The 12,500-nt window shown below is 36.5% G+C and overlaps 1 protein-coding gene across 1 annotated transcript in view; it reads left to right on the top strand.

Moving 5' to 3' along the window:
* LOC125043213 (gamma-tubulin complex component 3 homolog) overlaps positions 1 to 10,691 on the top strand; it is an 11,188-nt gene extending 497 nt beyond the window's left edge. The window contains exons 2-17 of the mRNA XM_047639214.1: positions 1,038 to 1,213; positions 2,377 to 2,493; positions 2,669 to 2,891; positions 4,085 to 4,201; positions 4,691 to 4,809; positions 4,986 to 5,207; positions 5,387 to 5,554; positions 6,137 to 6,330; positions 6,738 to 6,889; positions 7,013 to 7,205; positions 7,371 to 7,575; positions 7,712 to 7,847; positions 7,985 to 8,205; positions 8,333 to 8,458; positions 8,922 to 9,056; positions 9,649 to 10,691. Of these exons, the coding sequence (XP_047495170.1) occupies positions 1,038 to 1,213; positions 2,377 to 2,493; positions 2,669 to 2,891; positions 4,085 to 4,201; positions 4,691 to 4,809; positions 4,986 to 5,207; positions 5,387 to 5,554; positions 6,137 to 6,330; positions 6,738 to 6,889; positions 7,013 to 7,205; positions 7,371 to 7,575; positions 7,712 to 7,847; positions 7,985 to 8,205; positions 8,333 to 8,458; positions 8,922 to 9,056; positions 9,649 to 9,822 (2,678 nt within the window). The 3' untranslated portion in view covers positions 9,823 to 10,691. The remainder of the gene's footprint in view (positions 1 to 1,037; positions 1,214 to 2,376; positions 2,494 to 2,668; positions 2,892 to 4,084; positions 4,202 to 4,690; positions 4,810 to 4,985; positions 5,208 to 5,386; positions 5,555 to 6,136; positions 6,331 to 6,737; positions 6,890 to 7,012; positions 7,206 to 7,370; positions 7,576 to 7,711; positions 7,848 to 7,984; positions 8,206 to 8,332; positions 8,459 to 8,921; positions 9,057 to 9,648) is intronic.
* The last annotated feature ends 1,809 nt before the right edge of the window (positions 10,692 to 12,500 follow it).

Here is a 12,500-nt window from a genome sequence, read left to right on the forward strand (position 1 = left end):
AATTTGTTTGTTTAGATTTCTGAATCTCCTGTTTTTTTATTTCTCTGGGTCATGAGTTTTCTGGCTGACTCTCCAGATTTTCATACATTTCGTGTCACTTTTTTTTTTTTACCCTAAATTCCCACTTGATCAAAACAAAGACAAATTTGGTAAATTATCTGTTGTACTTCTCTGCAACAGGGTTAACAGGTGATGGAATTGATGGGTTGACAATTTCAAGACATTCTTTATATGTGAATCTGTTGTGATAAATTGCAGATGAACCATTGTTTATAGGCAATTCATCCATCAGTAATCAGTCAGATGATTGCTGTGTCCTTTTGGCACTTAGGCAAAGGTCAACAAACCTCTACCATATGTATTGTGACAAGAGAACTTAGGCTGACGCTCTTAACAAGAAGTTGCTTTTAAGGGCAGCAAGAGCTCTGTGATTCATAGAGACTAAGATTAACTTGTGGCATCTGATGTGTGCATCGCCTCTTTTGGATTCGAATAAGGCATTTAAGTAAATGAGGTGAAAAAGTTTTTGTTGGCTGATTCATATGTAACATAACCTATGATTGATTATTATTTATGATATTGAGCTATTCACTTATTTGCATTGTGTGTATATGTATATGTATTCTCTGTTGGTTGGCATACCTAGGCATGTCAACTCCGGATGTAGTGTGCTCCAGAAATGTCATAGCAGAAAATGCACATTTAGTTTGTAAAATGATTCTTAGTTTTAAAATAATTTGAGTTTTTATTCAAAATTATAAATTCAAGTTTCCATGAGATGACTGGTTTGGAATAAATATCTCCATATTTATATCAAATAAACTATATGCATCTATTGTGCATATTATTTGTATATATACTGTACATGTACTAAGTGAAAGAGAGTTATAAATTAAGCTGTTATGGGAAATCAGAAAAATTGAATTTTTTCAATAATTATGGAATTTGCATTTAGATACCCAGGGACTGCATTGTTTCATCTTTATACCATCTGTTTATATACATTGCACCTCACACTGACTTCTCCTTTCTTTCAGATCGTGTAACTTCACATTTCCAGCTTGCCGTAAATTTGCTAAATGAAGGCTGGTCTGGAGCTGCTGCCAAAGATCACAATGTTGTTGCTGATAAGATACGCCGTCGATTGGTGCGAGAGGAAAGGCTGGATGATGCCGCTCGTTTCTCCGGGTTGATAAACAAACTAATGAAATCAGTAAGTGTTTTACATCTGCGTGTTAGTAAATAGCTAGTAGGTTTGAGGTATTTTATCCAGGAACATGATTTTGAATGATTTGTTTCTTTAACGGGTGGGATTATGCATACCTTACTCCGATATTCATGTCAGCAAGCCCGGATCCATTTATACATGGTCAGGGGGTAGGCATGAATTTATACCTGCTTCAGAAGTTCTTTGAGTTGAAGAACTTCAAATAAATGCAAAAGAAATACTAAAAGACAAAGAAGTCAGAGTAAATACAGTATTCTATGTTTAATTTTTTTTAGCTAACTTTTTTCACCCTGGAACAAAACTGAAATTGACAAAATGTAAGCGCCTATAAAAGCTAAAGAAGACCACATTTTGCCACAATATTCCAAGTACTCACCTGGATTACAGTATTCAGTATTTCATTTTGAATTTGCAACTACTATTTACTAACAATTTACATCATGAAAGTGATGCTGTCATGAGGGCTAGATATGAATGTATGTATTTGATACAGGATATAGCATTATGTTTTTCATTAATTATGTACTCCAGAAATTCCAGTTTTGAAATGTGAAATGTCTTATAGTTTAGGGTTCTAACATCTTAGAGAAATACACAATACTTCTTTTTTAAATGAATAAGAAATATATAAGGATTTTAAAAAAATATAAAATAAAAGGGTTAAAAAAAGCACACTAGAAAATAATCATTTCTGACCAGTGTACAATATACATCAGTCAGGTCTTGAAGGTTAACCAGAAAACCAGACAGGATCACAGTGAAATGGTATAAAGTAACATACATTGCTTTAGGTCTTGGAGATAATGTCATTAATTGTTTATTATTCTAGTTGATTTAAACACAGCTTCAATTTGACATTGTTTTGGATTCATAATTCTTGAACTATGATACAATTTTCAATAAGAAAAGATATACATTTTGAAGGCCACTGACCCTTTTGTGAACACATTTTTGGTACTCGGTCATTGTAATTATTTGAGTATAATGCATAGTAACAAACAGATAGTTATGTAGAAAACAAGCTATGTTTGCTGTCCTTTATGGATTCAAGTCCAGGAGGAAACTATAATGATAGTAGTTCATTGTATTAATTAAGCTTAACATGATGCCCTGAATGTAAGTTATTGATAAGGACAAATTTTTTACAGGAAGTGCCACGAAACAAAGCAAGCATTCTTTCCTTTTTCCTTGCTTTGAGTCAAGATAATACCTCGCTTACCAGCACAAGAATACTAACATTATCAAATGCACAATCACCAGTTCATGTAAGTAACCACAGGACAATTAGTGTACATATTTGATTAATATGTTTACTTATGTTGTTTCAAGGCTCTATTACAGGGAAGGATATTTGTTTAGATCTGATTTTATGAGAGTTTTTATTTTTATTTTACTTAAATTTGTTTTGTTTTCTTATGTTTTATTGATATATTTTCACAGGAAAATGGCTTGACTAATGGCCATCAGACCGAAGAGGCTTTCCCGATCCCCAAGTTGTTCCATAATGCAGATGCCTGTCTCTCACCTACTGCCCCCTCTGGAGCCAGAGTTCCACCTGGAATGAATTCCTTGCCAAGTCTAAATGTTCAGTCTGCCAGACATGGGGGCTCAGAAATGACTTCAGGTAGCAGCAGAGTGTCTCGTCTTGCTGCAATGTATAAAGGTATGAGTTTCTTTTATATGTGTTCGTATAGACAGTGATAGATTATTTATATTATTATTATTTAAGTAAGGTTAAGGGATAATGTGATACATGTAATATGTTATAGAAAAAGTTTGTGTCCAATTCCAGTAGAATTCATTTAGGCTTGTCATTTGAAAATATTGCCCAAAACTACCTTAGAAAGACATGTAGATAAGAAAAGAAGTTAATTGATGATAGATAACAGATATTGAGAGAAGGATGGAGGGGGAAGTGAAGAAAGGCCAAGCCAGGGTAGGAACAGAACTGAGAAGGGGAACCTTTGTAGGAGACTGACACCAGTGATTACCAGTGTTTTATTGTACTTTTTTTTAGGAGGCTATTAAAAATATAAAGATTCTAAGTGACCCTGGTATGGGAGGCCATCCCATGAGGGTTTTTTTTTTTTTTTCTTTCTTTCTTTAAGAATTAACCCAATGGCGACGGGTCACGGCTATCACCGTCATAACAATACGCCCGATTTGAGGCGTGCGGCTGTCCGCAGCGGCGCCGCGCCAAAGCGCCCCGAGGCAATGATTCAGCTTGATTTACCGAATTCTTGCGCTCAGAGTCAGCGCGTTGCCGCCGTTCGTCAGAGCGTAGAGTTTTTTTTAATTTTCTATACCCGACGCAAGCTTGATGTTGACTGATATTGGTCATCTTTATTATTGTACTTGCACCTAAATATTTTTATTACTTGTTTTCTCTCTCTCTCTCTCTCTCTCTTTTTTGTATTATCTTTAAAAGTAAAGCACAGCTATTCCTATAGTTCAAAACTTCATAGATTATCAATGCTAAGGAGTTGCTGAATACTTTGACAGAATATTATAAACCATAAATCATAAATACCCTTTTTTAAAGTTAAAATAGATGTGAGTTTAGAAACAGGAGGCTTATAATTTGTTGCTATGGCTGTTTGCATTAGTTCACCTTGGGTATGCTGTTGTATAGTTTTCTAGTTAAACCACTTTAACCCATCAGTGATGGTATCAGAAATCTCTTTGCATCACTGACTGGTGACTTCTGGCAACCGTCCTGCTGTTTTGCCCGGGAGTTTGTTACATGTAGTGGAACTTTCTGCTCAACTTTAGTGCGTCATGGAGCCTATAGCTGTACCCAAAGTAATTTTATGACAGATATGGGTTAAAAGCTATGATTAAACCACTCTTTTCCAGGAGCTGCCACTGCCAATCCTGACTCCCCATTTGCTGAGCTTCAGCAACAGGCTCCTGCTGATAGATTACAGTTTGCACAAAATATGCATAAGCAGTCTGCAAAAATCACAAAGGAAGGTGAGCATTACCTATTTTGAGAGTAGTGAATTGGTATGTAAAAGACTTGTAATATTTGATGAAAGTAATTTAAAAGAAGTATTGAGAGAAGTCAAGTAGTTAAGTCAAGAGGTTGACGTGTCTCTCAGAAAAGTCTTATTTTAGCAATAATCATGAAGTAAGTACTTCTAAGATAAATTAGAAATTCTTTGATCATGAGCCCTTTCAAAAATTCAATATCCATGCTACAAGACCTCTTTCTGAATAATCAGGACATTATAAATACAATTAAATAGCACATTACTCAGCCCTTTCAACATGTTTAAAAATAACCAGAAGATCAGTAATGCTAGTCCACACTTGATAGTGGTAATAGACAAGCTATGAAGAAAATATCTAACACAAGACATTTGATGGATGTGACTTCCCCAGTGCTGGTAGACATAGCTGGTTAACTGAAGTTTTCTTGGGATTACGTTTAACTTTTCTCTCTCCCTTTTTGCATTTCAGAGTTGATAGAAGTGACAGAGAAGGTGCTCATCAGGGAAGTCCTTTTCATTTTCCAGGGCATTGAAGGGAAGATCATTAAGATGGATGTTAACAAAGATGGCTTTAGATTAGATCCAAAGGTAGAGAGATTGGTGTTTCTGTCTTGTAATTGTGGTTTAATTTTTATTCCTTGATATCAGAATTTTACCTTAAGGAACAGATGTAAAATATCTCTTGCTGTGTAAGGCATTGATCAACCAATGATATTTTTATAAAGAAATCTCTTTTTGCTAATTGTGGTACTGTGTCTGTACAGGTGCGGTTATCACTCAGTCAGAAGGAACTCATTATGAAGCTGACAGAAGTTGGTTGGTTATATAATCAAGTCAAAAACTTTTGTGAGTGGGGTGGAAGAGGAACAGGAAGTGAGCGCACGACAGACAGAACAGCTGCAGGATTAGTGAATCAGTCATTAGTAATGGCATTAAGGGAGGAGCTCAATGAGTATTGCAGACTTATAGCAGTACTTGAGGCCCAGGTATGAATGTCTAATATTTAAGTGTATTTGAGTAAGATTAAATGCAGTGCTCATTCTGGTTCATATGTTAGATTATTCCCTGGTTTTCATGCTACTTTTGATAAAATTCCAGATCTAAAATGAAATAATACACTACAACATAGGCGATCTTTGAGTTAATGAGATTCTCCCCCATTTAGATTCAAGAAGGTGGAGACACTCCGATGGGAGAGCCAATGGGGGGGCTCACGCTGCGGCGCCTAGTCCTCTGGACACTGGAGCCCCGCACTCACCTGAAGGCCCTGGCACTGCTCACTCATGCTGCTCGGGAAGTGTATGGAGGTGCCTGTGTCTCTGCCATATATCAGGTCGGTAACATGTATTATTGCATGCAACCTCTTCCTCCTTTTGGAAATGTGAAGGATTCAGGTGTGATTTTGTATTAAACCAGCAGTTAAGATTAGAACTTGTTACAAACAAATATATTTACCTGTAAAAGGAAATTTTAGTGAAAATTGTATTTAGGTACTGTGCTTGTTGAACATGATTACAATCCTTTTTCATCTTCTTGGTGAAGATAGCTTAACCCCCTCAATTACGGTATCAGAAATCTCTTGGTGTCACTGACTCTAGTGACTTCTGGTAACTGTCCTGCCGTTTGGCCTTGGGAGTCTGCTACTTGTAGCAGACTCTTTCCGCTTGACATGCTCTAGCGTGCCACGACACCTATAGCCATACCATGTATGATGAGTCGGTTTGTTATGATGGCTATAGGTGTGGCCCGGCAGATACAGGTTAAGATTAGTATTAGAAAATTTCCTCTAGGTTTCTCTGTAATATGTGTGTTTGTGTCAGGCTAAATGTGTTAGTATTACTGCAAATGATGATAAAACATTAGAATATCCAGTATTTAAGTAATAAGTAGTCAAAATCCTTTCCCTTCCAAACAGCACATGCACCATGGAGATCCAGGACACAGAACAGTAGTTCGTCACGTCCTGAACATGGCCTGCACACCTCTGTATGTTATGCTCACCCAGTGGCTTCTAGATGGCACACTGGAGGATCCTCACCATGAGTTCTTCATTGCTTCAGATCACACAGTTTCTGATGACAAGCTGTGGCAGGACAAGTATTCAATAAGGTGAGGAAGTTTTTGGTTGGCTTGTGTGAGTTTTAGTTTTGTTTTGGTTGCTTGTTCTGAAATATTGTGCTTCTGTTATGGCCAGACATGTACTTACAGTCAAAATGTTAACTATTAGAATTGATGCCAGATTGGGGTAACTGCCTGCTTAATTGATTTTATTGTCTGAGTAAGGCATTTACTGTATACCAATCCCATATCAAAAGTATATGAATACACTTTTTTTTAAGGTATGGAATGTAAAGGACAAATTTTGTACTCTTGATCAGATTTACTGTATTTGGTTACTGAAATTGTAATTGTAGTTTTATTTTGTAATTGACCTCATTCTGGAAAGAATGACATGTCTCACTGCACCACTACAAAATCTTCATTTTTGTGACCTCATTTTTTTGATCTCTTGATAGGTGGTGCATGTTGCCATCTTTCATTAACAAGAGTCAGGCACAGAAGGTGCTTGCATCCGGTAAATCTCTCAATTTCCTTCGTAATGTCTGTCATTTCCGTGCTCCAATAGCAGGACGTGATGCAATCAAGTCTGCTCTTCAACAGACAACTGGTTAGTAACATTTGTTTAATGATACATTTCTTTTAGATACTGGAAATGGTTAATGATCCAGGATAAACTTGATATTCCTTTCATTCAAACTCCATTATTATTCAATATTTGCTTTCCTTTCAGTTGAATCATTGTTTACTCAAGATGAAAACAGTCAGCTTGACAATCTAGTTAGTCTGACTTTTAGAGAAACTTCACGCCATGTCTTAGAAGAGATCCTAACACGACACAAGCTGATGGACCATCTTCGTGCTCTACGTCGGTACCTCCTCCTTGGCCAGGGGGATTTTATACACTACCTTATGCAGGTTCTTACGTAAGTATAGGATTCAGGGCGTATTTAAATAGTTATATTTAAGACAAGGTGTTAATTATTTAAAATGTTTTTTTTATATTTTTTATGATTTCTGTAATATGCTAAGATTGCATTGGCTATATAATTAGTTTTCAAAAGATAGCTTACCTTGCCTCTCAATTTCAGTCCAGAGTTGGGTGGACCAGCCACATACCTGTACCCGCATAATCTGTCTTCCCTCTTGGAGACTGCAGTGGCTGCCAGCAATGCTCAGTATGAGGAACCAGACATCCTTGAACGTCTAGATGTCAGATTGCTTGAGATCTCTCCCGGTGACCTTGGCTGGGATGTGTTCAGTCTGGACTATCATGTAGATGGACCAATTGGAACGGTAAGACTGATATTTTTACAGCCAACCTTTTGAAAAAATCAGATTTAATTTAATTGCATAATGAAGTTTGTGCATTCTTAATAGAATTATAAGTTAAAATCATATACATATCCTTTAACAGTCATTGCTCTTGTAGGTACTGACTGCTGATTGCATGAGGCAGTACTTGATGCTGTTCAATGCACTCTGGAAAGACAAAAGAATGGAGATGATCTTGTCTGACATTTGGAAAGAGCAGGCAGCTACGTCAAAATTGTGCAGAGGTTTACCTGGTCAGTCTCCCGTGCAGCAAGACATATACCATATGGAATGTGAAATCTCAAAGCCATGACTTCATATATTGCTAAGGAGTTTAGTTTTTCTTATGCCTTTTTCATATTAAATGTTTTTTTTTTTTTTTATCTTGCAGAGTTAGGTGTTGTGCTTCATGGAGTCCAGCTCCTAACAACGGAGATGGTGCATCTAGTCCACCAAATGCAGTACTACATGACTTTCGAGGTTCTTGAGTGCTCTTGGCATGGCTTAATGACCAACCTCAAGTCAGCACAGAGCCTTGATGATGTTATTGAAGCCCACAATGAGTTCCTCAAGAGAATTGTAGCTGGAGCACTTCTTGATAGCAAATCAAAGGTTTGTACTGCAGTCTAATAAGATGTCAATACAAGCTCATTTCAGGTTTTTGAGAAGTTCAGTTGTTGTTTTTTTATGAATGTATTTGTTCAATACTTTTCAGTTTCAATGCTTTTTTCCTTCACAGCAAGTAAGAACTCACCTCAGAACCTTTTACAATTTGATCCAAAACCTGCGAGGTCTGCAAGAGAGGCTGTCCCTGGCTGTATCAGCAGAGGTGAATGCTAGAAAGAATGCCGAAGCTGAAATCAAGGTATGCATATATTTTCAGTTTTGGGAATGCATGTGATGGAAAGTCTCCATTCTACCCACACACAAGTATGTTGAATTTTGGCATACAAATTACATTATGTATCTTGACTTACACTAGCCTGTTCATAATTTTATTTAGAAGCATTGAGAGAAATGTTCAAGAAACAAATAAGCCAGAACTTAGGGAAAGAAGATTTGAGTTCAATACTATTATAGATTTGATTTGACCATAATACAATGTATAGGAAATGTCTATTGTAATCAGACTGTTGATGAGGTTAGATCATCTGAACTAGTCATTGAAGTACTTCTCTACAGAGTATCAAAAAAATACATTTCATTAATTCAACAGAGTTTTTCATATCTTGTGTCAATATTTCCTGTGTCCATGCTTTAGATTATACATTAAAATGTATAATCTGTTTTCATCTTTTGACTATTTTATTTGCTCTTTGTTATGTCAGGCCAAGACAGAGGCAGGTGAATTTGGTACAACAGCAGAGCAACAGGACGTTGAGAAACGAAGAAGGAAAGAATTCTTAACCAAAGTTGTACCAAAATTAAAGTCGGACTTGAGGATCAACACACAGACTTATCAGGTAATACAGATTGCATTTGATAACATTCAGTAAAATTATTTTATGCCTTTTTTATTAAAAGTTTATTCACTACAATAAAGTAAATTTGTAAATTATTACCTTATGAACTTTGAAATAGATTATATTCTTCCAGACAATTTTCAGAGTTTTTTGAATTTCCACTCCTTCCTCATGAAAACCACGACTAGGCAAACTGAAAAGGAAAAAATGTAAACCCATTGCTTATCTCCTTTCAAAATGTTTTCTGAACAAAATTACTTTGTACAAAAAGACAGGAAAAGGAGAAGAGCTTACATGAGATGACCATAAAAATTTTATTCAAGAAATATTGATAAAGTAATCTCTCTTGATACTGATTATACTATTTTACCCATGATTTGTTCTAGTATTATAGAATCACATGAGAAAGTAACCAGTTGCACAATTGATTCTGTAATACTATCTGCCATTCATATGTAATGATTTGTACTCTACCCATAAATGTGTACATTGATCAGTGATGTCTTCAGAGAAACTATCTGCATATTCTGTGCATGTAGGTGGGAATTCTTAGTGGAAATGATCTTTTAAATACATATTTCCTATTTTCCAGGATATGGTCCAGTCTTTCTTGCTTATGCTGTCTCAACACGATGACCAGAATCTCCACTTGCTGTGCACCCGATTGGACTTCAATGAGTATTATCACCGGCGCGATCACCGGCTCAATCAACGACTGACCTATCACCACAAGCGGAAAAGCATGGGCACTTCTTTCTGCCAATGAAGATGATGCCTTTGGAAACATATTGTTGTTGTGAAACTGAATATTTTTATAAGGCTATAAGTGCTTGCTTGCTAAAGAGAGCTGGAGAATGGCAGACCTGGATCGCGAGGGCCAAGTTAGGATGCCTGTCTCATCTGTGATTGTAAATGTTGCAGCTTTCATTTTTCCTTTTTTTTGTGCTTAGGGAGTGTCTTGTAAGATAGGAAATAGCTTTCAGTTTTTGAGGGTTCAATTTTACTAGTAGCTATATATTACATTTTCAAGTGAAAAGAGAGATAGTGATTAGGAGAGACAGAATTTTCATTAGCTCTCTTTCTCAGTATTTTTTAGCTCAACATTTGTATCATCTCACTAGAACAAGTTTATGCAATATTTTAATATTCTTGTATTACGTATGATGAAAATATACCTTAGTAAATCAGCCACAACAGGTGGACACATATTTACAACAGTGGTGCACTTCTTCAATTTTTAACATCTTTATTATATCACATTCCTGTCTTTAATATTGTTAGTAACGGAGTGGAAGGCATGCAATTGTGAAAGACAGGATAACTGTTGGATGTTTGAGGTGTGGGATTTTTCAGATACGGTGAAGCTGAATGACAGTTATGTGTCTGTTTTTTTACAAGAGAATGCAAGGAAATAGTTTTTATTTATATAAATTGTCCTGTGGATGCCCAGTGATGTATATTTGTATGTTCAGATAACACTGTGAACTAACCTGCCATATGTATGACTGGATGTGTTTGTCAAATACCTCAGAGTGAGATTTCAGTGTGACTTGCCAACTAGAAATGTGACAACAGTGACATGTACAGACTGTGTTAACTGCTGCAGAACAAATACATTTTGTTTATAATATACAATTAGAATTATTATTTTCCTTGGTTATATTTTGATTTTTACATTTGTAGTAACATAGACTAAAGATCAGCAGACCTTTCAATCATTTATTGTGGATTCAAAATGTAATATAAATATTGGTTTTCTCTCAGTATTTTATACCTTCTAGTTTTTTCTTGAACATTCTGTTTGGAGCATGAAAATAAAGACCATAAGTTGTCAGTGTAATGTTATAGATGCACATTGGTAAGTTCATTTTTTATGTACATTTACATCAGCAGGTTGATAATAGATAAATTTGTTTTAGTATCGAAAAATTATTAGAGAAAGAGAAACAGGGAAAGAAGTTAAATAGAGAAAATGGTTGTAGTGTAAAGCATGAACAACATAACCTCTTCGGTGCTAAAGGAAGAGGTCCCCTGCTCCATATAGCATCCCTTTAATGTTTTCTTCAGTTACGGTTATTTGACCTTTGATGAGTAGGACATGAATTTGCTTTGAAACTAATTACGGTTTAATGTAAATTCCACTTGTCTAAATGCCATACTCGATTCTTCCTTATGCCCTCGCCCTTCACTCCAGATGCTTATTTTTTACAAAGAAGAATACAACGGAAATTAATCCTATCAGTAAAAACGAAAACTAGAATACAAAGTAAATTACTCCTATCACTAAAGGTCCCTCCAATCCCTTGCCCGTCGTTGGGGCTCAGTAGAAGGAGACTGGGGCCTAATGTAAGGGTTCACCCTGCCTTGGACCTCAGCCCAGGCTTCAAATGTTGCATGGTCTTTTTTATCTTCCTTTCCTTTTCTTTCTCTTTTTTTTTCTTCAATCCCTTATCCCAATCGTTAACCCATTTTTACCCGTTCGCCTCAATACCTTATCATGATGCTATACTTGAGGGCTTCGCCACCAAGCCCCACCCAATCGCTGTAATTTGAATACGTCGCCAATGACCTAAAGATGTTGACGCGGCTGATTTTTAAAAATAAATGAAATAATATCAATAAAGGTTTAAAAACATAAACAGAAATGAATGTATCCAGGACAAAGCAAGAGCACGGACAGTAACGAATGAAGGCTAAACAATAACCTAACTCCCCCAATCCCTTGGTCGATGGTGTCGTGAGGGGCTTGGGAGACGGGGACTGAGGCCCACTGTAGGGATCGCCACATCCTTGGACCTCAGCCCGCGCCTCGTGCTTGTTCTTTTCTTTCATTTTCCATCTCTTCATCCCTTCTACCCACTTATCGTAAGGGTTAGTACATTTACCCTTTTCGCCACAGTACTTTGTCTTAATGCTGTGAGACCTTTGATGTCTGGCACGTGTGTTTCGACCCTTGGCCGTTCTGGAAATCCAGAAACATCGCCTTGTGAACCTAATAACTTCCTTATCTATTAACCCTATTGGTATATTTATAATACGCCGCTAATGAACTTAGATTTTGACGCAGCAGAAAAAAAATCTAAAAAAAAAAAAAAAAAATGGTAGTCAGAAATGAAAGAGACACAAGATACTTCAACATCTTTTCTCGTCGTAATTTTCTTCCCTTTCTTATAGCTTTCCCCTTTCTCCGCTTCACTTTGTCTCTCCTTTTCGCTTCCGTTTTACTTTTCTTCTCCCATTGTCTATTTCCTCTTTCCTCCTAAGTTTTCTTCTCACCTCCTTCCCCCTCTGAATTCTTCAATTCTCTTCTCTCCCCATTTATTTCTTCTTTCTTCTCTCCTCTCCCTCCTTCCCCTCCAATTTGCGCATAAAAAACATAACGCTAGAGGAATCTAGAAAAGTATGAATGAGAATGAATATCTTCACATTGCAAGAGATATATTT

The sequence above is a fragment of the Penaeus chinensis genome, chromosome 33, assembly GCF_019202785.1.
Source record: "Penaeus chinensis breed Huanghai No. 1 chromosome 33, ASM1920278v2, whole genome shotgun sequence".
In the NCBI taxonomy this organism is placed as follows: Eukaryota; Metazoa; Arthropoda; class Malacostraca; order Decapoda; family Penaeidae; genus Penaeus; species Penaeus chinensis.